The sequence below is a fragment of the Bos grunniens genome, chromosome 15 (assembly GCF_055505025.1).
Source record: "Bos grunniens cultivar Pamir isolate PY7600 chromosome 15, Bosgru_T2T1.0, whole genome shotgun sequence".
Classification (NCBI taxonomy): domain Eukaryota; kingdom Metazoa; phylum Chordata; class Mammalia; order Artiodactyla; family Bovidae; genus Bos; species Bos grunniens.
Window position 1 is genome coordinate 46,441,437 of NC_141179.1, and position 26,746 is coordinate 46,468,182.

The window sequence follows — 26,746 nt, forward strand, 5'->3', positions numbered from 1 at the left end:
TTAAGCTTAACAACTCTCTCAGGGAGGTCAATTTGCCTGAGAGTGAAGCCCTATGGAAACACATAGCCTAAATCCTATCAATTATAGAACAAGGTTGTGAAGGAATTTTCACATGTGAATGCACACTCACTTGTGTGTGATATTTCAGGAATAACAGAACACAAAAGAGTAATACAACAAGAGACTTGATATGGACAAAAGAAAGCCCAATATTCAGAAGGTACTACAACATTAAGGAAACTGCAGAAGAGTGGGACAAATAATTGGAAGACCTGAATTCTAGTCCACAATCTCTCTCTTATTAACTTTATAATCTGATGTAAACTCCAAGTTACCAAACTTTAATTCCCTTAAAAAAAGGTTATAATACTAAAAAATTCAACAAATTATGGATGCAGACAATTTATAGAATTGTTGAAAAGTGAAAGTGAAGTCGCTCAGTCATGTCCTACTCTTCGCGACCCCATGGACTGCAGCCTACTAGGCTCCTGTGTCCATGGGATTTTCCAGGGAAGAGTACTGGAGTGGGTTGCCATTGCCTTCTCCGTTATAGACTTGTTAGTGGTTAAGATAAAGATCTAGGCTTCCCTGGTAGCTTAGATGTTAAAGAATCTGCCTGCAATGCAGGAGACCAGGGTTTATTCTTGGATGGGGAAGATTCCCTGGAGAAGGGAATGGCTACCCACTCTAGTATTCTTACCTGGGAAATCCCACAGACAGAGATGCCTGACGGCTACAGTCCATGGGTCACAAACAGTCGGACATGACTGAGCAACTAAGCACATAAGATTAAGGTCTACTTCACACTTATTGGAGACTTGGTCCCACATGGCATTTTGAAAGTATAAAGATGAAAAGGTCAAATTTCTATATTCAGATCTTGAGAAGATAATATAAAGAAACAAGCCATTACAGTCCTCTGTGTTACAGCCACAAGTAAGATAGGTAGCCCCTGGGAAGAAGATCTTAACATTGCCTTCAGCGGTGGCCTTCAAAGAAAGCAATAAGGCTTTATCTGCACCTGGGCAAGTGAGCCCTACCGGAGAAAAATCACAAAAGGGGACAGATGATATCAGCATAAATTAATAGTCACATAGCTCAACTGAACCACAGACAATGGCTGGTATCCTACACTATGTTTTAAATTGATTCACTCTCTACATTTCCCAAAGATTTCTTGGTTTTGATCTCTAATCTACCATTCTACTATCTCCTACAACTCTCACCAGACAATTTCTCCTCTTATAAAGACAAACGAGATTAGTTTTCCACTTCCAAATCATTATGTTAAACTCTGACATCTCTGTTCATTCTTTCCTTACTTCTTATCTAAGACTGGTCCCTCTATCTGTTCTACATCTCATATTTCAGGAAGCTGTTGTCAGAAATCCTGTCTCTTTTTGTATATTAAATTCTTTACACAAACATTCATGGAGCATCTATTACATTCCAGGAGGCACTGTTCTAGATGCTTGAAAGAGCTCACTGAACAAAAGAGAGAAAAAAAAAAGGGCAAAAAACTCCTAATCTTAAGAAGTTACATGCTAGTGAAAGGATACAGGCAGTAAATACAGTCCTTCTCAAGACTTTGAATAAATATAATATGGATATAAATGTAGGAGTTGACACTTTCTGTGGAAAAATCAGAGCAAAGTAAGTAAAATTAAGAGTGTGTGGCAGTGTAGCAGGTTCATGTTTTATACAGGATGGTGAGGGTAAGCCTCACTGAGCAGAGTCACAAAGAAGCCAACAGTCATCTGACTGATGAAACAGTTTTCCAAAAAAAAGAGAACAGGTCTCGTAGGGTTGGAGTAGAGTGAGCGGGAGAAGTGAAGTCAGAGAAGTAAGGACAGGTGATGATGAGCAGGTCACCATGAACTTTTCAAGCAGTTGTACTCATGTTGGCCTTTACTCTGTGTGGATTGGAGCCACTTTGGAAAGTTCTAAGCAGTTGACTGACCTAATCTTACTGATGTTTTAAGAAGTCTTCTGGCAGGTTCTTCTTATCTGAGTCATTTCTGACAACTTTTAAGAATGGTCAAACAGTTCTTCTTCCTAAATATAATCCATCTTTTCTGATCATATTTTTGTATCTGCTTCAGAACACTGTACCATCCATCAAGCCCTCTCTTTCCTTACCTTTACTTTCTACTGTTACTACCTCTCTGGTAATATGCAGCTTTTCCCATCTTAAAAAGGTTACTTAGTTTCCTAATCTCTGACTCTTCTCACCATAGTCCCCACACCTTTAGCTCTACTATGGGTCAAGTGGTTCCATGCACTGAAAACACCAAGACAAATAGACATTGGAGCTGTCTAGTAAAGGAGACAAAGAAGGGGTCAGAAAATTAGAATATAATGCAATAAGCATCGTGATAGGATACTGAGTATTAGGAATCCAGGGTAGAATAATTCTTTGTTAAAAGAATCCGGAAAGATGTCATTAAAAAGTGCCATTTTAACTGAGATGAAGCATCATAGAGTTTTGAAGGGAAGGAGAAATACCAAAGAGAGCAAAAAGCAAATGCAAAGGCACAGAATAAAGCATTAAAACATTGGTGATGGGATGATTTGCATTTTGACTAGAAAGCACTGATAGCCTGGAAGAAAGAAATGGATCAAGACAAGACTGGAAGATGAGGTTATAGACAGTTACTCCTCACTGTTTCCTATACCTTTCTACTAGTTCTCCCCATTTCTGGTACACTGAGTCCTATAACATCTGGCAGAGTACCTCTTTTTTTTAACTTTTTATTTTATATTTGAATACAACTGATTAACAATTTTCTGATAAGTTTCAGGTGGACAGTGAAGTGGTTCAGTCATACATGTAGATGTATCTATTCTCCCCTAAACTCTCCTCCCATCCAGGCTGCCACATAACATTGAGCAGAGTTCCCTGTGCTGTATACAGTAGGTGCTGTTGGTTATCCATTTAAATATAACAATGTGTACATGTCCATCCCAAACTCCCTAGCTATCCCTTCCCCACATCATTCCCCCTGGTAACTATAAGTTTGTTCTCTGTGAGTCTGTTTCTCCTTTGTAAATATGTTCATTTGTATTCATTTTTTTAGACTCTACATATAAGGGATGTCATGCAGTATTTCTCCTTGTTTGTGACAGAGTACTTCCTGTCTCACCGACATCATATGGAAAACAAGATGAGTTCCATTTACATATTCTCTAACATTAGCCTGACCCCTCTTTATTTTTTTTTAAGATAGTAAATATTTTTTTTTTTTTGAAGTATAGTAGATTTTCAGTGTTATGGTCGTTTCAAGTTGATAATTCACTCCACAGCAAAAGGATTCAGTTATATATACATATATATCTATTTTTTCAGATTATTTCCCCTTATAGGTTATTACAAAATATTGAGTATAGTTTCCTGTGCTGTGCAGTAGGTCTTTGTTGGTTATCTATTTTACATATAGTAATGTGTATATGTTAATCCCAAACTCCTAATTAATCCTTCCTCCCCTTCCCCTTTTGGTAACCATAAATTTGTTTTCTATGTCTGTGACTCTATTTCTGTTGTGTATATAAGGTCATTTGTATAATTCTTTTTTCCTTAGATTCCATGTATAAATAATATCATATTTATCTTTCTCTGTCTGGCTTACTTCACTTAGCATGATCACCTCTATGCCTATGAACTCCCTTGATTTTTAAGATCCACATTTTATTCTTAAAACTTTGAGCCAGTACAGTATTGCCTCTGGCATGACCAAGATCTCTGCATACACCCACCATTCTGAGCACACATGAGTCCCACATGAGACTACTGTCCTATACTTTCTCCCTGCTGAATGCTCACGCAGTTTTCCTACTTGGCCTTCATCATCTTCACTCCTCATCCCTGCCTTTGCCTGTATAATCTGTCCAATAATAAAAATATCCACCATTTACTGGGTGTCTATTATATGGCAGAATTTGTACTCAGTCTTTCCTATACTTCATCTCACTCAATTCTCACAACAACCTAATAGATATTATTGGTTCCCCATTACAGATACCAGGTAAATAACTTGGCTAAATTCATATAAGTAAAAAGTGGTGGAGATGGAATTATAACCTAACACTGTAGGCCTCCAAAGTCTATACTCTTTCTACTCTGCAGCATTCCTCTTTCTTTAATTATTGTTTCCCTCCTCTCTTCCCACTGCCACACTCCCAGTTAATGTCCCCAGTTTTGTGCATCCCTAGTCTGCTCTTTCCCACTTTCTGTACTACCCATTCTCCTGATCCCTGGCCTTGACCATACTGACATCGATTTCCTTTTCAATCAAGTCTTTCTGGCACAAATTCTTCACTTTTGAATTTAGCCTTCACACTCCATCTGAACTTTTAGAGATCAGTCTAAAGTTCCAAAATCTGGTTTGTCTAATTTTCTTGTCTTGAGCAACATGCCTCCTAAGTCCATGTAATATTCCAGACATCCTAATACTCATGATGATCTTTCCCCCAACCCGCATTGACCCTTATATGTATCTACATCAGTGTGACCTCTCTCCACTCTATATTGATCTCTAATCCAGCCACTGACCTGGCGTGTTCACTGAGTCACCATTTCCTAGCTGAAAGTCTTTGTTAGGAAAAGAATGTTGGCTCAGAAAGGAGGATAGACTCACCTACTAAATCAAACAAATGGATTGATGTGTATTACTTAGAAGATAGTACAGATGGGAAAAACATTTTCTCAAGAAGGAAGAAGTTAGATAAGAACAAGAGGAATATTGTAAATAGAGGGAGGTGGTTTGTGCAATTCAGGGGGAAGGTAGATGGAAAGGAAAATAAAAAGTTCAAGTTTCAAAAGAGATAGAGGAGGCTTGCACTCCAAAGGACTGGGAATATCCAGGGGCTTTTGCCTGTATAAGAAAACACATAAAGATACTAAATAGTATCCTGCCTCCAGACCAAGTGATCTTACTAAAATATAAACAAGTGATTCTCCGTTCAAATCCTTCAGACCATACTGTACAACTGAACTCCCTACATTGCATAGCAAGTGCCTCAGGATCTGGCCCCCACATTCTTAATACTCTTTCTCAGCTACTCAATCCAAGCTCAAGGTCCACTGAAGAATTTGATGTGTTTTAGTGCAACATCCTCCTTCAAGACTCTATGCAGTTGCACATACTCTATCTTCTACCTGACATTCATTCTAAATCTTGCTACCTGGTAAATGCCTACTCAGATTCATCCTCCCTATTAAACTATGCCTAACCACCCCTTGCTATCACCATCTCCTGCCCATCACTCCAGCTCTCTGGTTTTGTAACATTTTGAACTAAAGAGCATCATATCATGGTAACATGCATCATTTTGCTTACTTATCAGCACTACTAGATTTATGAATGCCCTGAAAATACCAATCTTATATTATTTGCAGCTTGGTCATCTTTTTATCTCTAGATGTCTAGCTTAGTTCCTGAAGCATGGTTGTCACTAAATAAGCAAATAAATTTTTGATGTTTATTAAGATCAGATGTCTCACCATGGTGCACTCTGTTTTTTTGCTTTAGGAACGCAAGTGAAGTAGGTCATCTTGGTCGAGTCTAGCTTGGAGATCTTGGTTCAGCTGTCCAGTACTCTGACCAGTACAGAGGTGTTTGGTGAAAATCACCTGTGCCACCCCTGTGAGTCTTTGCCTCTTCACCTGAAAGGACTTGAAGTTAGGGGATAAAAAGGAAAAGGGGGAAGGGAAGGGAAGTAAAGAAGTTTTGGGATAACCTAATCTAAATCCTTGAAAACTGCTTCTCTGTGAAACTCGAGTTCCATGACTTTGTAATTCTCCTCACTTTGGGAAGATACTAGGGTCCAGATGGATTAGGGAAATGGAAATTTTTTTCTTCTCAAAAAAAAAAGGCAAAATCAACTTAATACATATATGTGACAAGACTTTTAAGTCCAAACTTAAAAAGTAACTTCTGGGCCTGTTGCTGCTGCTGCTAAGTCACTTCAGTCGTGTCCGACTCTGTGCAACCCCATAGACGGCAGCCCACCAGACTTCCCCGTCCCTGGGATTCTCCTGGCAAGAACACTGGAGTGGGTTGCCATTTCCTTCTCCAGTGCAAGAAAGCGAAAAGTGAAAGTGAAGTCACTCAGTCGTGTCCGACTCCTGGCCTGTTAGATACCCCTTTTGGATGGTAAGAGCCCAAGGTGGTAGAGATAATTTTTTGCTGTTTTATATGCTTTTTCTCTGTATCTATTCAATGTATACCTCTTCCTACTCCTCTCTTCTTGCTCTTGTTCTGTTTCTCGGCCATTGAACTTGGGCTGGTTTTATGACTCTTCCCACAGACCTCATTCAGGCAGAACCTAGAGCTGGACAATTCCAGGACTCAATGAGTCAACTGCTCTCAGTAGAGGCAACTGTTCTTTAAAAGACACATCCTTGGGGATTTGGTTCACAAATGCTATAGGATTTTCAAGAGCAATAGTGATGAAGAAGTTAAAGAAATTTCCCTAGTGACTTCCTAGGGCCACTAGACAGAGTGATTATCAGTTGGAGAAACAGAATGGTAGCAGTTTTATGGAATATCAATCTGGTGATTTATCCTAATCTTAGTTCTAAAGCTTGGTTTTCTTCCACTCTCTGGCTGTCTGGGAGACTATGACTATGACTATGACTCATGACCTATTACTTTAAGGCATTAATATTATTCAAAGGGGGTGCTGGTGAGAGGATCAAAATACCCAAAAGAGTATTTAACAGAGTTAACAGTACACACTAAGCGCCAAAGAGAACTTTCTCTCCACCTCCACTTACCCCACTCAGGAGATAAGTACCCCTGAACATCAAAAAGAAACAGTTAGACACAGGGCTAGGGCATCACGTTTTGGTCGGTAAAGCAATTTTTTTTTTTTTAAGTTGCTCAATCACATCTGATTCTTTGCAATCCCATGAATTATACAGTTCATGGAATTCTCCAGGCCAGAATACTGGAGCGGGTAGCCTTTCCCTTCTCCAGGGGATCTTCCCAACTCAGGGATCGAACCCAGGTCTCTCACACTGTAGGCGGATTCTTTACCAGCTGAGCCACAAGGGAAGCCCAAGAATACTGGAGTGGGTAGCCTATTGCTTCTCCAGCAGATCTTCCTGATCCAGGAGTTGAACCTGGGTCTCCTACATTGCACATGGATTCTTTACCAACTGAGCCATTAGGTAATTTTGGCTCTTTAACTTTTAACTTCTTTTGTCTTGGGTCTTTTTTTTGGATTGTTTTACCTTGTTCTCCTTCATGTCTCATGTTAGTTTTTTAGAATAATCTAAGGAAGAGGTGTGGAAGGAGAAATATCCATTCTTAGAGATCCAAGAAGAAAATTAGCAAGGTTCTAAAGCAAAGGAGACCAAGAGACAAGGCAAAAGGCACATGGATCAGGCAGCTGATGGCACCTCTGTCCTAAACATTAGATTAAAACCTTCTGCTTCCATGTCTCCATTTAATCTTTCCATGACTCTGTTACCATTAGAATGATAAGATCTTATGGGCCATAATTAGACAGTGGTCCCTGGGTCAGGAAGATCCCCAGGAGTAGGAAATGGCAACCCACTCCAGTTCTTGTCTGGAAAATTCCACAGACAGGGGAGCCTGGAAGGCTACGGTCCAGGGGGTCACAAAGAGTTGGACATGACTGAGACTGCACGTGCAAACACACACACACACACACAAACACACACACAAACACACACACACACTGGGGGAAAGTACAAGGAGACTGCTGCAGACTGTTCAGACCCTAGGAGTTAGGCCAGTAAAACAAGAAATGACCTTATGGAAACTTCCCTAGTGGTCCTGTTGCTAAGACTCTGAGATTCCAACGTAGGGGGCCTGGGTTCAATCCCTGGTCAGGGAACCAGATCCCACATAGCCTCAATTAAGAGTTCGCACAATAAAACTATAGATCCTCCATGCTACAGCTAAAAATGATGCCTCATGCCAATTGAAGATTGAAGATACCACGAGCTGCAACTAAGACCTGCATGGTCAAATAAGTAAATAAATGCTTTTTTAAAAAAGAAAAGAAATGACCTTATGTTTCAGATCTGGTCCAGCCTGATCACCAGTTGGGAGACTGAGGACACAGATCCAACATGTGATAGAACATGTCTTTGCCTTCTATATCCCCTCTGTATATTTCTCTCTTTGAAAATGGCAAGCGTTATGACAGCAGATGATGGTTACTATCCAATATATGGAGATTTTCTCAACTTCTTGTTAAATGCTTGTCTATTAGAGATAAGATTAACAAACATAAATATATTGATAGGTAGAATTTTGATGTCGTCTATAAAGCATTCATGGGATCATATTTTCTGGGCTAAAATTCATGAATCAGAACAAAGAGAAAGTTTTAAAATTTTATTTTTATAAAAACAAAGAGAAAGTTTAAAGAGTATATCAATTTATTAATAGCCTTTAGTAAAAATAAAACTAGGTGAAATAATTATAAAATCCAATAGGTAAGAATTTACTTACTACTGTGTTTATATTATTCACTTAATATAGGGGTTTATGTCATATTTTTACATGTATGCTTAAAAAGAATTCTGCTTCTCAACAGCCATCAGATTGACTGATTCAGATTTATCAGTAGCTGAAACACTGGAGTTCTAGGATAATTCCAGATACTTCAGGAAATAGTAAAGTTATCCATTCAATCTCTCAAGCCATAAATCTTTGAATTATTCTAAATTTTAATTCTTTTAATCTGAAAGACCCCAGTTAATCAATTGATTAAGGATATCTCTATTTTTAAAGTGCAAAGACTGCTATCAGTAGGGTTGTACAGACATCTGTGAATACGAAAAAGCAGCAACTCTCTGTAGAAGCTGACATTAATGATCCGTGTGTGCCTGCTATGTTTTAAAGACTTCACAGACTTGTTATCTAATTTAACACTTTCAACAACTCTATAAAATGTTACTAATACTCCCAATTTCCAAACAAGAAAATTAAGGTTCATAATAAATAAAAATTTCCTCAGGGAGTGATTGTATCAGTCAATGTTGTGTTACAGGTAATCAAATTTATCTTAGGTAGCTTAAACAGAAAGAGAATTTGATTATTGTGAAGTCGTTGAGAAGGCTGGAGTTCAGGAGTTTAGGATGAACCCCAGAAACAACCCCACTACCACCTTGTCTCAGACACAAAACAGAAAACTGTTGCTGTTGCTGCTGCTTCCTGTCTATGGCTCATGAACCAAATCTGTTTTCTGCAGAACTTTGGCCATAAGCCACACCAGCTAAATGAATGTCCCACACACTGACTCCTTCTGCCTGTGATTTATGTGGGAATCAAAGTGTTATATAAATGCACCATACAGGGACCTAAATATTAATAAAAACCTGAGGTCTGTAATTTTAAGCTTTCCAGCCTTAACATGGTAGAAAATATTGAAATGGGTATGAAGAAAGACATGATGTTTGCTTCAATCTAAAAATTAGAGGAGTTGGAGAGAATAGAATGTTTAAAAATTGGAACTAAGCCAAAAAATGTGGAAGTTATGGACACTGTGGCTATCAGTTGGAAGTCTGACATTCAGACAGGGATTTATTCCTCATATATCTATTGATCACTGAATGCATGATAGTAACTTTTAGTAACTGTGAGACATAAAGAAACATAATCTAGTGTTTTAAATAAGATGTATATTTGAATCATTATCAGTATAAGAGTCTAAAAAGTGTTACAACCAAGATATCATCACTCTGAACACAAGTTACACACAACTAGAGTCATTTCCTCCTGATAGATGTGGAGACAAGTCAGCAGAAGCAGGAAGTTGGAAGAAACAGAAAAATAGTCATAGATGACTTGCAGTTCTAGTTGAGTTTTAAAGATCTTATGAGCAATCCTGTACCTTGTATTTTGTTGGATAATGTAGAATAGTATGTGTCAAACACTGTACCAGGTGTCTTCACATATATCCATTTCATTTAATCTTCATATCAACTTTGGAAGTAGATATTATGATCTACTTTCAACAGCTGAGGAAACTGAAGCTCAAAGAAACCAAAATTCTAATTTGCTGCAAAAGCTACAAATTTAACTACTGATAATGCTGTAGTCTTGAGCTGAATATTTGCCTCACAAGATCATGTACTTTCCCAATATTTTTCCACTTACCCACTTGCCAGTGAGGCTGTTTTAAAAGCCTGATTGTGCTATTTATTAGAAGATAGTAAACCTGAGTGTGTGAAATGGAAGCAACTGGGAAAATATATTGGGGAAATTCTTCTACAGATCTTTTAGTCTAATTTACTGTGATAAGACAAGAAATGCAACCTAAAAGGGGGAAAGTGAAAAAGTAGTTCTGGGCAGTAAACTAGCTTAAACCTGGGAAACAGACAGTCAGGTATCTATCTACAGTGTCAGGTGCTGAGGCTGGTATTATAGCTTCAAGGATGAATAAGGTTAGTTTCTGCGCTAGAGAAACTCACAACATCCTCAGAGTCAAGCACAAACTGCCATCTGTCATTCAAAATGAAGAGGTGCTCTGGTCGAGGCTGAATAGTGAAAGACAATGCCCCCTGTCCCTGCTTCACTGTGTAAGTGACTGCCAGTCACCTGATAAAAATGCAACAAGCTGAAGAGCTAGTGCTTGTGGAGACTGAAAATCCCTCTGCAGAACTTACTGTATATCCACAAACCTGCATGGTAAGAGGAATTCACAGATTAGTAATATTTGGGTTAGTGAACATGAATCTACTTCCTCCTGTGACCCTTTTCTTCATCATGTCGCTTTGCGTTGGTCATCTTTCAGGTTCTTCAGTGTGTTGGTACCTCTCTTGACTCTTGCCCTTTTCCATCTTTGCAAGCCCTGATCTTTATTACTGTCCACCATTTTCATCTATCTAATTCCTGTAAGTGTTAGCCTAACTGCTACTTCTACTGGAATATTTTCTCTGATCATCCTAGGTCTAACTATTATTTGTTTCCAAAGAACCCTGTATTCATATCATCACACTTAACGCTGGAGGCAATTGTGCCTTTATCTTCCTCACTTATCTCTGAGCTATTAGAAGGAAGACTCTGTGTTTTTTTGGTAGTTGTTGTCCACTGTAGTCTATCACAGAGCTTGGCAAGAAATAGGGGCACAAGAAATAATGAATGAATGAAGTTAAGAAAGATGAGTATATTATAGTTACTGAGTGTGCTGCAGGGACTAATATCAGAATGGATGTTTCATATTGGAGATCAGTAAAAATAAGGCTGATTTGGCTCAGGTGGCAAAAGAGTCAGACATTATTGAGCTTCATGAATGGTAGAGTGATTCTAAAATAATAAATAAATGCACAGGGAACTCTGTTCAATATTATGTGGCAAACTAGATGAGAAGGGAGCTTGTGAAAGAATGGATATGTGTACATGTGTGGCTGTATCTCTTTGCTGTACACCTGAGGCTAGCACTATTTTAATCAACTATACTCCAGTATAAAATAAAAAGTTTTAAAAAAGACTAGAATGAGTAGATGCTATTTAATACAAATTAAGAATTACTAAATAGTAGAGTAACATTTCAAAAGCAATAGATAAGAAAGATTAATACAGGAATGTTGAATAATATATTCAAGGGGCTTAGAATATAAAGGAGACAAATTTTAGACTGCAACTTTAAATTAACAAAATGTGGAGTCATAATAGCTTTTTCTGATTATTGTTTTCATATTTTAACCTCAGCTTGATCAATTTTGTAGAATTCTTCTTGGTATTCTATATTTTCTTATCTAGTCAGCAGGTCCCATAATAATATATAAGACTTGCATTTGCCTTAGAAAATTTGTATTTGTTTTCACCTATAGTAATGGCACCCCATTCCAGTACTCTTGCCTGGAAAATCCCATGGGTGGAGGAGCCTGGTAGGCTGCAGTCCATGGGGTTGCGAAGAGTCGGACACGACTGAGTGACTTCACTTTCACTTTTCACTTTCATGCATTGGAGAAGGAAATGGCAACCCACTCCAGTGTTCTTTCCTGGAGAATCCCAGGGATTGGGGAGCCTGGTGGGCTGCCGTCTATGGGGTCGCACAGAGTCGGACACGGCTGAAGTGACTTAGCAGCAGCATAGTACATAACATGTTATATTGATATATTGAGGGTTTCAGCTCAAGCATATACTGTTGTAATGCTATTCTCTTAGTTTGCTTACAATAGTCATATATAGCATGAAAGGCCACAAGAATCCAAGAGCCCAGAAGGGAGTGTCTCAAGAGATACATATCAACAGCAAAAGTTAAATTAATACTGATTCTTTCATCCCTCATGAAAATACTGATCCCATCCCTGTAATAAGAAATAAGCTCTTATAGTCCTTGAAGGGTTTTCCTGGTAGCTCAGGCCGTAAAGAATCTGCTTGCAATGCAGGAGACCTGGGCTCAATCCCTGGGTCAGGAAGATCCCCTGGAGAAAGGAATAGCTACCTACTGCAGTATTCTTCGGAGAAGGCAATGGCACCCCACTCCAGTACTCTTATCTGGAAAATCCCATGGACGGAGGAGCCTGATGGGCTGCAGTTCATGGGGTTGCTGAGGGTCGGACACGACTGAGCGACTTCACTTTCACTTTTCACTTTCATGCATTGGAGAAGGAAATGGCAACCCACTCCAGTGTTCTTGCCTGGAGAATCCCAGGGACGGGGGGGAGCCTGGTAGGTTGCCGTCTATGGGGTCGCACAGAGTCAGACACAACTGAAGTGACTTAGCAGCAGCAGCAGCAGCAGCAGCAGTATTCTTGCCTGGAGAATTCCATGGCCAGAGGAGCCTAGTGGGCTACAGTCCATGGGGTTACAAAGATTTGGACACAACTGAGTGACTAACACTTTTACTTTTTTTACTTTCAAACATGGATGAGAACTGAGAAATGCTCAAAATTATTATTTTTATCAATGGTAGTTGATCATCAATAGCCCAGTATAATTGCAAAGAGCACTATCATCACCATCACTACCACACCATCATGTCTTTTCATCACATTTACAAATCTTATGTACTGAATTGCTTGATCGAGACATCAATGTTGTTAACAAAAGTCTCTCTGAGAGCTATGATCACAGACTCATATATTACTTAACACAGTGGTTAAAAGCTAGATTCTTTGGGTTCAAATAATGGTTTTGATATTTATTATGTACACAATTTCAGGTAACTTATTTAAATATCTCTGTGTATGTTTCACTTTCCTGATATTTAAAATCAAGTATCTAATCATAACTAACTCATGGAGGCATTTTGAGAATAAAATAGACTATCTTGTGTAAAGTATTAATAAAACCATTTTACATATGTTCGTATTTACTGTTGCTCTCTCATTTCAAGGAATATATTGTCATATACAGTGCATATTAAATACATTCAAAGATTAAAGATTATATAGTGAAAGTGACAAATAGATTCAAGATATTAGCTCTGATAGAGTGCCTGAAACTAGGGACAGAGTTTCATGACATTGTATAGGAGGTGGTGATCAAAACCATCTCCAAGAAAAAGAAAACATAAAGGCAAAATGACTGTCTGAGGAGGCCTTACAAATCACTGAGAAAAGAAAAGCAAAAGGCAAAGGAAAAAAGGAAAGATATACCCATCTGAATGCAGCATCCCAAAGAATAGCAAGGAGAGATAAGAAAGCCTTCCTGGGTGAACGATGCAAAGAAATAAAGGAAAACAATAGAATGGAAAAGACTAGAGATCTCTTCAAGAAAACTAGAGATACCAAGGGAACAATCATGCAAAGATGAGCACAACAATGGACAGAAAGAGTGTGTAACTGAAAGAAGCAAAAGATGTTAAGAAGAGGTGGCAAGAATACACAGACTATACAAAAAAGATCTTCATGACCCAGATAACCATGATGATGTGATCACTCACCTAGAGTTAGACATCCTGGAATGTGATGTCAAGTGAGCCTTAGGAAGCATCACTATGAACAAAGCTAGTAGAGGTAATGGAATTCCAGCTGAGCTATTTCAAATCCTAAAAGATGATGCTGTGAAAGTGCTGCATTCAATATGCCAACAAATATGGAAAACTCAGCAGTGGCCACAGAATTGGAAAAGGTCAGTTTTTATTCCAATCCCAAAGAAGGGCTATGCCAAAAAAATGTTTAAACTACCACACAATTGCACTCATTTCACATACTAGCAAAGTAATGCTCAAAATTCTCCAAGCCAGGTCTCAACAGTACGTGAACTAAAAACTTCCAGATGTTCAAGCTGGATTTACAAAAGGCAGAGGAATCAGAGATCAAATTGCCAACATCCATTGAATCATAGACAAAGAAGAGAATTCCAGAAAAACATCTGCTTCATTGACTATGCTAAAGCATTTGACTATGTGGATCAAAACAAATTGTGGAAAATTCTTCAAGAGATGGGAATACCATACCACCTGACCTGCCTCCTGAGAAATCTGTATGCAGTTCAAGAAGCAAGAGTTAGAACTGGACATGGAACAATCAACTGCTTCAAAATTAGGAAAAGGGTACGTCAAGGCTGTATATTGTCACCTATTTAATTTATATGCAGAGTACATTCTGTGAAATGTCAGGCAGGATGTAGCACAAGCTGGAATCAAGATTGCTGGGAGAAATATCATACCTTCAGATATGAGGGTGACAACACACTTGTGGCAGAAAGTGAAGAAAAACTAAAGAGTCTCTGTTGAAAGTGAAAGAGGAGAGTGAAAAAGCTGGCTTAAAACTCAACATTCAAAAAACTAAGATGATGGCATCTGGTCCCATCACTTCATGGCAATGAAACAGTGACAGAATTTATTTTCTTGGGCTCCAAAATGATTGCATATGGTGACTGCAGCCACAAAATTAAAAAACACTTGATCCTTGGAAGAAAAGCTATGACAAAGCTAGACAGTGTGTTAAAAAGCAGAGATGTTACTTTGCTGACAAATGTCCATCTAGTCAAAGCTATGGTTTTTCCAGTAGTCATGTATGGATGTAAGACTTGGACCATAAAGAGAGCTGAATGACAAAGAATTGATGCTTTTGAACTGTGCTGTTGGAGAAGACTCTTGAGAGTCCCTTGGACTGCAAGGATATCAAACCAGTCCATCCTAAAGGAAATCAATCCCAAATATTCATTAGAAGGACTGATGCTGAAGCTGAAGCTCCCATACTTTGGCCACCTTATGCGAAGGGCCAACTTATTAGAAAAGACCCTGATGCTGAGAAAGATTGAAGGCAGGAGGAGAAGGGGATGACAGAGGACAAGATGATTTGATGGCATCACCGACTCAGTGGATATGAGTTTGAGCAGCTCTGGGAGATGGTGAAGAACAGGGAGGGAGGCCTGGTCTACTGCAGTCCATGGGTCACAAAGAGACAAGATTGAGTGACTAAATAACATCAACAAAAGAGTAAAGCAGTAAATAATGTGTTTTGTTTCTGTTTTTAAATTTTTTCTGTCTTCAAATGTTGTGATTACTTTAAGAATCTAGATCTATAGAGCAAGTAAGCATGCACAACCATTGGAAGCAGAACCATGGGAAGTGTTGACTTCCCAATTGGAAGGGAATGTCTTCCTTGCTGGATCAGTCTCCTCCTCAAGGCAGCAGGCCTCAGCTGAGCAGGAAGCACTGGCCAACACCCACTGTCTTTTTGATAGCATTCTTGACTTCCTGGTTCCTCAGACAGTAGATGAATGGATTTAACATGGGCGTGAGGACTGCATACACAGCCGAGATTAGCTTGTTGGAATTAAATGAAGCAATAGCTCTGGGCCGAACATACATGAAAATCATGGCTGTGTAATAAATTATGACTACCGTGAGGTGGGATGCACAGGTGGAGAAGGCCTTCTTCCTTCCCTGGGTGGAGGGTATACGCAGAATGGCGGAGACAATGTAGACATAGGAGAGGATGGTAGTGGCGAGAGGGAAGACAAGAATGACAACAGCCAAAGCAAAGTCCACTAGCTCAGCTGTGGACATGTCTTTGCAGGCCAGTTTGAGGATTGGTGAGATGTCACAGAAAAAGTGGTTCATGACATTGGAGCCACAGAAAGTGACATGTGAAATAAAATAGACCTTGAATACAGAGACCATGAAACCACTCATATAGGAAAAAGCCACCAGCTGTACACAATGACCTGTGGTCATGATGACTGGGTATCTGAGAGGGTGGCAGATGGCCACATAGCGGTCATAGGCCATGGCTGCCAGAAGTACACACTCCGTGCAAGCAAGCGAGATAAAGAAGTACAGCTGGGTCATGCAGCCTGTGAAGGAGATGCACCGTCTCTGCAGGAGGAATCCATCCAGCATCTTGGGGACTGTGACAGAGACATACCAGACTTCCAGGAAGGACAGGCTACTCAGGAAATAGTACATGGGCTTATGGAGGGAGCCAGTGACCCAGACAGTGAGCATGATGGCAAGATTCTCTACTACCACCAGCAAGTAAACCACAAGGAAGAGGGAGAAGAGCAGGACCTGCAGCCAGGGGACGGTGGGGAAGCCCACTAGGATGAACTCACTCACCAGAGTGATGTTTCTCCCCAGCATGACTAAGAGCTCTGAGAGGCAGGAAGTCTTCTATGACAACATCACAAATAAATGACTATGGCATTGAAGAGGAGACCAGTATAAGTTAATAAATCAGTCTTTCCTGGGAATGAGACTCATAAAATAATCTCTGTTAGTATGAAGTCATTTTCCAACGTGAAGCATACTTTTCCATCAAAGATTTTTTTATTTGTTATGAAAATATCCCAGAATCAAAGTGCACTCCGGTCTGTAACTTTCCTCACCTGATGAAATATTTGAATGTCACTCTCCATGTCATGCCTGACTCCTTTGTCCATGACCATGGACTGATAGTGTCTCCTTTGCTGGTTTCAGGTCTCTTTACTTAGAAACTCACAGCACAAAGACATTTTTTTCTGCCTGAAAGGAAATGTGTAGGACAACATGTCAGAGAACGCTCAAGGAATCAATATTGAAGTGATTTATTGCCCATAGTCCAATAATCCCACACAGTTTCTTCAGAGTAGAGTCTGTGGAAATTAAAAAATCAATAATAATTCTTGGATAATTCCTTAATGACTCTCTAATTGCTTTTAGATAAAAAAGGAAAGAGTTTTTGTCACTACACATAGGCTTTCTCTAATTTGACCCCAACCTATTGCCCTAGCCTCATCTCTTTTGACCCTCATAACTGGTATACTACGTTTGAGACATACTCAGCTACTTTCTCCCCAAGCTCACTGTGATTGCTCTCACACTTTGCATGACTTTTCCCTCTTGTGGCTATGCCCATTCCCCAATCTTTATCTGCTAATTTCAAAGTTCGGGGTTTTATCTAAGGGTCATCTCACCAAATCGAGGTCAAGTGTCTAGGTCAAATGTCTAGTCAACAGCATTTTTTTCCCGTGCACAAACCCCTTACACCTTGAGACTTTTCTCTACCACACTGCAATTTTCCAAAACTCGGACTCTGTCCTTTATGACCATGAGCAGTGCCTATGACAATGATTTGCAAACACATTAATATTAAACAAACATGAATTAAAAAGTAAACTAATGAATCAATCCCTTGGAGCCTTGAGATGCAAAAGAAATAGGTAAGGTGCAGAGGAATGTGATCTCAGCATCTTTAGTGGCAGGAGACTCTGGTCTATCAGGCTATAGATTTTTGGATACACCCTGGCTTTGCACAACCAGGGTACTTTTATAGCAAGCATATCCACCAGATATGAGAACACTGGATAGAATACTTGGTAGGTCAGGCTCTCTAAATATCTGCCATTACCTCAAGTTCTGGCCCTGAGTGGGAGGAAAGACAGGAAAGAACATGAATGCAGTACATAGAGAGATGGGTCTTATACCATGAGAGGGCAGAACTATTCATGAGCTAGTAAAACTGTTTTAATCTGTATTAAGGAATGAGGGCTTCCCAGGTGGTGTTAGTGGTAAAGAACCCACCTATCAATGCAATAGACATAAGAGATACAGGTTCAATCCCTGGGTCAGGAAGATCCCCTGGAGAAGGAAATGGCAACCCACTCCAGTATTCTTGCCTAGAGAATCCCATGGACAGAGGAGCCTGGTGGGCTACAGCCCATGGGGTCACAAAAAGTCAGACATGACTGAGCAACTTAGCAACCAAGCCAGCAAGCAAGGAATGAGGTCACCACAGATTCACAGCTTGAAAACACATAAATACTATGTATATCCATTAAATGCCTCCGTCTTCCATAAAGCTGAAGTTAGTCCTATCTTCAAACCGTTAATCATTCTTTCTGCCAAATTTTTTGTCAACCATACTATTCATTTGTCATGTGAAGGATTGGAGGTCAATCAAGGTTTGCCCAGAAATTTCGCAGGACTACCTATCTTCAGGCCATGGCTTGTGGCAAGGGACTGAATACTGAGATGCAGAAATACATTTTATTGGCACTACCGCCTCCTTTCCAGAGTAGCACACATCAGCAGAACTCAGTGCTTATTGAGTGGGAAGAGACTGCCTCTTACCATCAGCCTGATATCCCTTCATTCACTCCTGATCTAGTTTACTAGTAAGGAGCTCTTTGCCCAGTTCCTCAGTGCCTTTGACCAAATGCTATTTCTAAGGAAAAGGATCAATTTTGAGATCCCCATAGGAAGTTGCACCAATATAGTGGCACCTACTGTTTGGGATGTGTGTAACATTTCACATTTTAATCATCAGCTATACAATTTCTTACACACTCACCTTTGCACACCAGTTAAGAACATTGATTTTAGGGTCAGAGCAAGATTTTAGTATCAGTTTCAGTACCTAGTAGCTGTGTAATACTGCACAGATCACTTATCAAATATTTACTTTCATACCATCTCCTCTAAATTAAGAACATTATAATAGTGTCAGTTTACTGGATTGAGTTGTGAGAATTAAATGTGATATTGCTAGTAAGGAACTTAATATAAGACTTGGTCCCTGGTTATTTGCTACATGCATTATCCGTTATTAAATTTTGTCACACAACATTTATACATATTTACTCAACGACACATGCTCACATTGAGTGAAAACTCATGCATCCTCATAAACACAGTCATGCATTCTTTGTCTTTTACTCACTTTTCCCATGATATCCTATGAAATAAAATAACTCTAATTTCCTTGAGTATAGGGCTATAGCATCTTTGAAAAGGTATGAGTTTGAGATCACCCAGAGCTTCCTTATTTTCTCTTTAATGTATTATGATCATATATCCAACTCTACTGCTCCTACTTCATATTCCCCTCCACTTTCTTTGGAGGTACACAAATATACTTCTCAGTAGGATCTATTTTGAAGCATGAAGAATTGCAGAGAAACTATTTTCCTGACATTCAAAACTACGAGCACTGAGCTTTGAGATCTCTGTAGTATCCAAGGAAAGAAACCCTTTCATTGTGCTATAGAACATTTTTTAGTCCTTGTTCTTGTTCTCAAAGAGAACAAGAGTCTCTTTGAGACTAAGAGTCTTCTAAAACAAAACACATATCCTATTCCAACACCTAAAAGACCTTCCACTGGCCCCAATTTCCCCTAGGGTAAATACCCAGTGTACCCTGAATCTTTATTTCTTGCCATTTTCCCCAACACCCTTTCTTCTGTTCAGGAGTGGAGCCTGCTGCCATTTCCCCCAAGTCCCTCCTCATTTTCCTTGAAGCTTCCTTCAGGGATCAACCAGTCTCTCCTGGTAGTTCCAAATGCTCACCATGACCCATTTGTTCTCTTCTGATAATGGGAAATCCTTCAGACCTTTGCACTGATCATGATAAAGCACACTGGTCTGCATATTTGTATGCTTCCTGAAGATCCATGTCTGGTCTCTGCTTAGACTGCATGGTAGGTGTTGCAGCACTAAGACTGGACGACTGGAGCCAAGGTAGAATATACTTAACACTTACCTACGTTTTACCCATGCCTTCCTCCCAGGAGGCTCACTTGTACTCTATCTGTCCTGGCTCTAGGGAAACAATGTCTACACTGCCAAACTATATCCAGGAGACCTGGACAGGGATGATGTATCTCCATCCATTTACCAATTACCCTTTTAACTGGACCACATCTGTCTGTATCTGTGTGTATAATATAGTTGATTCCTTTTACTCCTGAAGCAATATGAAATACTCTAAAATCAAGATAAGAAATCTAAGTGGGTTAATGAAGATATTCACTTCATTATTCTTTAGATAAAATGTTTTCTGCATTTATTGGACTCATATTATATATAGTGCATTGGCTTATACATTCTTTGAAATAAAAATTTGTAAGTCATGGTCTCTACCTTCTGGAAACCTCTAGTGTTGTAAGTAAAGTGAGAATTACAAACTACAGTGAGGGTAGAATGTGACATGAGCTATGAGAGATACAAAATGCTCTAGAAACTCCATTGTGAGAAACTTTCTATTAGGAGCATGGAAAAGGTTTCATTAAGATGGTCTCATTCCAGACTCATGGCAGAAAGACAGTTTAGATGTAGTATGAAGGGAAATGATTTTGGCTCTGCAGTCAAAAGATCTGGTTCCTAATCAAGTTTCTACCATTTTTAAGATATTTGGTTGTAGAAAATTGTCCTTATCCCTCAGTTTAGTTACTCATAAAAGTGGGTAACAGAGGAGGAGCTAAGATGGTGGAGGAGTAGGACGGGGAGAACACTTTCTCCCCCACAAATTCATCGATTAGGAGCCCTACGGTAACTCCCCCAGCGGAGAAGCAGCGCAGACGCCTGCACACACCACTAGCAAGCGGGGGCTGGGCGGAGAGGCTTGGCGCGGGCTGCATCGCTTAGAGTAAGGATCTGGCCTGAATACCCCGAGCGCTATCTGAGCGAAATAATTTGGGCTAGCAAACCAGACTGTGGGATATCTACCACATGAAAAGCCAGCCCTAACCTAAGACACCGCCAGGCCTTCGCCGGAACAAAGGACTGAACAGAGATAGCTGGCTGCAGACCATCCCCCTCCGGTGACAGACAGCCAGAGCCAGAAGGGGGCATTCGCAGCCCCAGAGAGACATTATCTATAAAACTGTAAGCAGGCTTCTTTGCTAACTAAAACTTTTTGGGGGTCTAGACAGTCAACATCTGCCTGAGAAGGTGCGCCGGTTGTACACCTAGATTACTGAGCAGCGGGGAGGTGATAAGTCTCAGGAATCGCGCTTACCAAACACCTCATCACCTGAGCTGCTTGGACCTGGGAAGGGCACAAAACGCAGGCCCAACCGAGTCTGTGCCTCTGAGGACTACCCGAGTGCCTGAACCTGAGCGGCTTGGACCTAGGAGGTGCAAGCAGCCCAGGGCCAGCCACACATGGTTCCCAGTGGAGCAACCTAGAGCCTGAGCAGTGTGGGCAGGGAGGCTACACACGCCGTGAGCGGGGGCAGGCCCAGTGTGGCAGAGACACTGCGAGCACACGCCAGTGTTATTTGTTTGCAGGGTCCCTCCCTCCCCACAGGGCGACTGAACAAGTGAGCCTAAAAAAAAAAAAAGTGTCCTCCACCATCCCCTTTGTGTCAGGGCAGAAACCAGACACTGAAGAGACCAGCAAACAGAAGAAGCTATAACAGAGGGAACCGCCTTGTAAGCTACAGGCAATAGATTAAAACCCTGTGGTTAGTACCGACTTCATAAGAAGGGGCCTATAGATCTTGAGAAATATAAGTCGGACCAAGGAACTAGCCGAAAATGAACTGAACCCACAATACCCACAACAAAACTAGAGAAAGTCCTAGATATATTTTTACTATTTTTACGATCATTTTTTCTTTTTTTTTAAATTTTTTAAAGAATTTTAAGTCCTCTATTATTCCTTTAATTTTCACTTTTATAACCTACTATTACTTAGCAAGAAAAAAGAGACAGACCCTATTTTTTTAAGGCAAACTTCATATATATATATTTTATAACTTTTTTGACTTTTTTTTCTTTTTTTCTTTAACACTGTATTTTTGAAATTCCAAACTCTACTCTAGATTTTCAATTTTAGCTTTTTGGTATTTGTTATCAATTTTGTACCTATATTTTTTTAATATAATTTTTGTGACTTTTTTTTTTCCTCTCTTTCTTTCTCTTCTTTTATATAACATTGTATATCTGAAATTCAAAACTCTACTTAGATTTTTAATTTATGCTTTTGGTAATTTTTATCAATTTTGTACCTATATTTTCTTTTTAAATTTTTGCAACTTTTTTTTTTCTCTTTTTTCTTCTTCTTTTTTTTTAACACTGTATTTTTGAAATTCCAAACTCTACTCTAGCCTTTTAACTTTTGCTTTTTGGTATTTGTTATCAATTTTGTACCTATATTTTCTTTATAATTTTTGTGACTTTGTTTTTGGGTTTTTTTCTCTCTTTCTTTTCCTTCTTCTTTTCTTTAACATTGTATTTTTGAAATTCCAAACTCTACTCTAGATTTTTAATTTTTGCTTTTATGTATTTGTTACCAATTTTGTACCTTTAAGAACCCAATCTTCAGTACCCATTTTTCACTAGGGAGCGAGATTACTGGCTTGACTGCTCTCTCTCCCTTTGGAATCTCCTTTTTCTCCACCAGGTCACCTGTGTCTCCTCCCTAACCCCTCTCTACTTTCCCCAACTCTGTGAATTTCTGTGTGTTCCAGACGGTGGAGAACACTTAAGGAACTGATTACTGGCTGGATGTGTCTCCCTCCTTTTCATTCCCCCCTTTTATCCTCCTGGCCACCTCTGTCTCCTTCCTCCTTCTTCTCTTCTCTGTAAAACTCCGTGAACATCTCTGAGCAGTCCAGTTGTGGAGTGCACATAAGGAAGTGATTACTGGCTAGCCCACTCTCTCCTCTATTGATTCCACCTCATCTCATTCAGGTCACCTCTAAATCCTTCCCCCCTCTTCTCTTCTCCATGTAATGCTGTGAACTTCTCTGGGTGACCCTCATGGTGGAGAAACTTTTCATCTTTAACGTAGATATTTTATCAATGGTGCCATATAGAAGGAGAAGTTTTGAAACGACTGTAAAAATAAGACTGATAACTGGAAGCAGGAGGCTTAAGTCCAAACCCTGACTCCAGGGAACTCCTGACTCCAGGGAACGTTGATTGACAGAAGCTCATCAAATGCCTCCATACCTACACTGAAACCAAGCACCACACAAGGGCCAACAAGTTCCAGGGCAAGACATATCAAGCAAATTCTCCAGCAACAAAGGAACACAGCCCTGAGCTCCAAGATGCAGGCTGCCTAAAGTCACCCCAAAACCATAGACATCTCATAACTCATTACTGGACACTTCAATGCACTCCAGAGAAAAGAAATACAGCTTGATCCACCAGAACACCGACACAAGCTTCCCTAACCAAGAAACCTTGACAAGCCACCTGTACAAACCCACACACAGTGAGGAAACGCCACAATAAAGAGAACTCCACAAACTGCCAGAATACAGAAAGGACACCCCAAACTCAGCAATTTAAACAAGATGAAGAGACAGAGGAATACCCAGCAGATAAAGGAACAGGATAAATGCCCAACAAACCAAACAAAAAGGAAGAGATAAGGAATCTACCTGATAAAGAATTCTGAATAATGATAGTGAAATTGATCCAAAATCTTGAAATCAAAATGGAATCACAGGTAAAGAGCCTGGAGACAAGGATTGAGAAGATGCAAGAAAGGTTTAACAAGGACCTAGAAGAAATAAAAAAGAGTCAATATATAATGAATAATGCAATAAATGAAATTAAAAACACTTTGGAGGCAATAGTAGAATAACAGAGGCAGAAGATAGGATTAGTGAATTAGAAGATAGAATGGTAGAAATAAATGAATCAGAGAGGAAAAAAGAAAAACGAATTAAAAGAAATGAGGACAATCTCAGAGACCTCCAGGACAATATTAAACGCTACAACATTCAAATCATAGGGGTTCCAGAAGAAGAATACAAAAAGAAAGACCATGAGAAAATACTTGAGGAGATAATAGTTGAAAACTTCCCTAAAATGGGGAAGGAAATAATCACTCAAGTCCAAGAAACCCAGAGAGTCCCAAACAGGATAAACCCAAGGCGAAACACCCCAAGACACATATTAATCAAATTAACAAAGATCAAACACAAAGAACAAATATTAAAAGCAGCAAGGGAAAACCAACAAATAACACACAAGGGAATTCCCATAAGGATAACAGCTGATCTTTCAATAGAAACTCTTCACGCCAGGAGGGAATGGCAAGACATACTTAAAATGATGAAAGAAAATAACCTACAGCCCAGATTATTGTACCCAGCAAGGATCTCATTCAAATAGGAAGGAGAAATCAAAAGCTTTATAGACAACCAAAAGCTGAGAGAATTCTGCACCACCAAACCAGCTCTCCAACAAATACTAAAGGATATTCTCCAGACAGGAAGCACAAAAACGGTGTATAAATTCGAACCCAAAACAATAAAGTAAATGGCAACGGGATCATACTTATCAGTAATTACCTTAAACGTAAATGGGTTGAATGCCCCAACCAAAAGACAAAGACTGGCTGAATGGATACAAAAACAAGACCCCCTACATATGTTGTCTACAAGAGACCCACCTCAAAACAGGGGATACATACAGACTGAAAGTGAAGGGCTGGAAAAAGATTTTCCATGCAAATAGGGACCAAAAGAAAGCAGGAATCGCAAAACTCATATCAGAGAAAATAGACTTTAAAACAAAGCTGTGAAAAGAGACAAAGATGGTCACTACATAATGATCAAAGGATCAATCCAAGAAGAAGATATAACAATTATAAATATATATGCACCCAACATGGGAGCACCGCAATATGTAAGACAAATGCTAACAAGTATGAAAGGAGAAATTAACAATAGCACAATAATACTGGGAGACTTTAATACCCCACTAACACCTATGGATAGATCCACTAAACAGAAAATTAACAAGGAAACACAAACGTTAAACGATACAATAGACCAGTTAGACCTAATTGATATCTATAGGACATTTCATCCCCAAACAATGAATTTCACCTTTTTCTCAAGCGCACATGGAACCTTCTCCAGGATAGATCACATCCTGGACCATAAATCTAGCCTTGGTAAATTCAAAAAAATAGAAATCATTCCAAGCATCTTCTCTGACCACAATGCAGTAAGATTAGATCTCAATTACAAAAGAAAAACTATTAAAAATTCCAACATATGAAGGCTGAACAACACGCTGCTGAGTAACCAACAAATCACAGAAGAAATCAAAAAAGAAATCAAAATTTGCATAGAAATGAATGAAAATGAAAACACTACAACCCAAAACCTGTGAGACACTGTAAAAGCAGTCCTAAGGGGAAAGTTCATAGCAATACAGGCACACCTCAAGAAACAAGAAACAAGTCAAATAAATAACCTAACTCTACACCTAAAGCAGCTAGAAAAGGAAGAAATGAAGAACCCCAGGGTTAGTAGAAAGAAAGAAATCTTAAAAATTAGGGCAGAAATAAATGCAAAAGAAACAAAAGAGACCATAGCAAAAATCAACAAAGCCAAAAGCTGGTTCTTTGAAAGGATAAATAAAATTGACAAACCATTAGCCAGACTCATCAAGAAACAAAGGGAGAAAACTCAAATCAATAAAATTAGAAATGAAAGTGGAGAGATCACAACAGACAACAAAGAAATACAAAGGATCATAAGAGACTACTATCAACAATTATATGCCAATAAAATGGACAACATGGAAGAAATGGACAAATTCTTAGTAAAGTACAACTTTCCAAAACTGGACCAGGAAGAAATAGAAAATCTTAACAGACCCATCACAAGGACAGAAATTGAAACTGTAATCAAAAATCTTCCAGCAAACAAAAGCCCAGGTCCAGACGGCTTCACAGCTGAATTCTACCAAAAATTTAGAGAAGAGCTAACACCTATCCTACTCAAACTCTTCCAGAAAGTTGCAGAGGAAGGTAAACTTCCAAACTCATTCTATGAGGCCACCATCACCCTAATACCAAAACCTGACAAAGATGCCAAAAAAAAAAGAAAACTACAGGCCAATATCACTGATGAGCATAGATGCAAAAATCCTTAACAAAATTCTAGCAATCAGAATCCAACAACACATTAAAAAGATCATACACCATGACCAAGTGGGCTTTATCCCAGGGATGCAAGGATTCTTCAATATCTGCAAATCAATCAATGTAATACAGCACATTAACAAATTGAAAAATAAAAACCATATGATTATCTCAATAGATGCAGAGAAAGCCTTTGACAAAATTCAACATCCATTTATGATAAAAACTCTCCAGAAAGCAGGAATAGAAGGAACATACCTCAACATAATAAAAGCTATATATGACAAACCCACAGCAAACATTATCCTAATGGTGAAAAATTGAAAGTGTTTCCTCTAAAGTCAGGAACAAGACAAGGGTGCCCACTTTCACCATTACTATTCAACATAGTTTTGGAAGTTTTGGCCACAGCAATCAGAGCAGAAAAAGAAATAAAAGGAATCCAAATTGGAAAAGAAGAAGTAAAACTCTTACTATTTGCAGATGACATGGTCCTCTACATTGAAAACCCTAAAGACTCCACCAGAAAATTAATAGAACTAATCAATGATTATAGTGAAGTTGCAGGATAGAAAATCAACACACAGAAATCCCTTGCATTCCTATGCACTAATAATGAGAAAACAGAGAAATTAAGGAAACAATTCCATTCACCATTGCAACGGAAAGAATAAAATACTTAGGAATATATCTACCTAAAGAAACTAAAGA

The 26,746-nt window shown here is 39.2% G+C and overlaps 1 protein-coding gene across 1 annotated transcript; it reads right to left on the reverse strand.

Annotated features, from left to right (window-relative positions):
* Positions 1-12,207: 12,207 nt before the first annotated feature.
* Positions 12,208-16,539, reverse strand: LOC147357849 (olfactory receptor 6B9-like). Its single transcript, XM_086340360.1, has one exon. The coding sequence runs from the start codon at positions 16,519-16,521 to the stop codon at positions 15,577-15,579; it is 945 nt and encodes a 314-aa protein (XP_086196486.1). The 5' UTR covers positions 16,522-16,539; the 3' UTR covers positions 12,208-15,576.
* Positions 16,540-26,746: the final 10,207 nt, after the last annotated feature.

Coding starts and splice junctions, on each gene's coding strand:
- LOC147357849 (XM_086340360.1), bottom strand. CDS start 16,521: ATGCTGGGGAGAAACATCACTCTGGTGAGTGAGTTCATCCTAGTGGGC.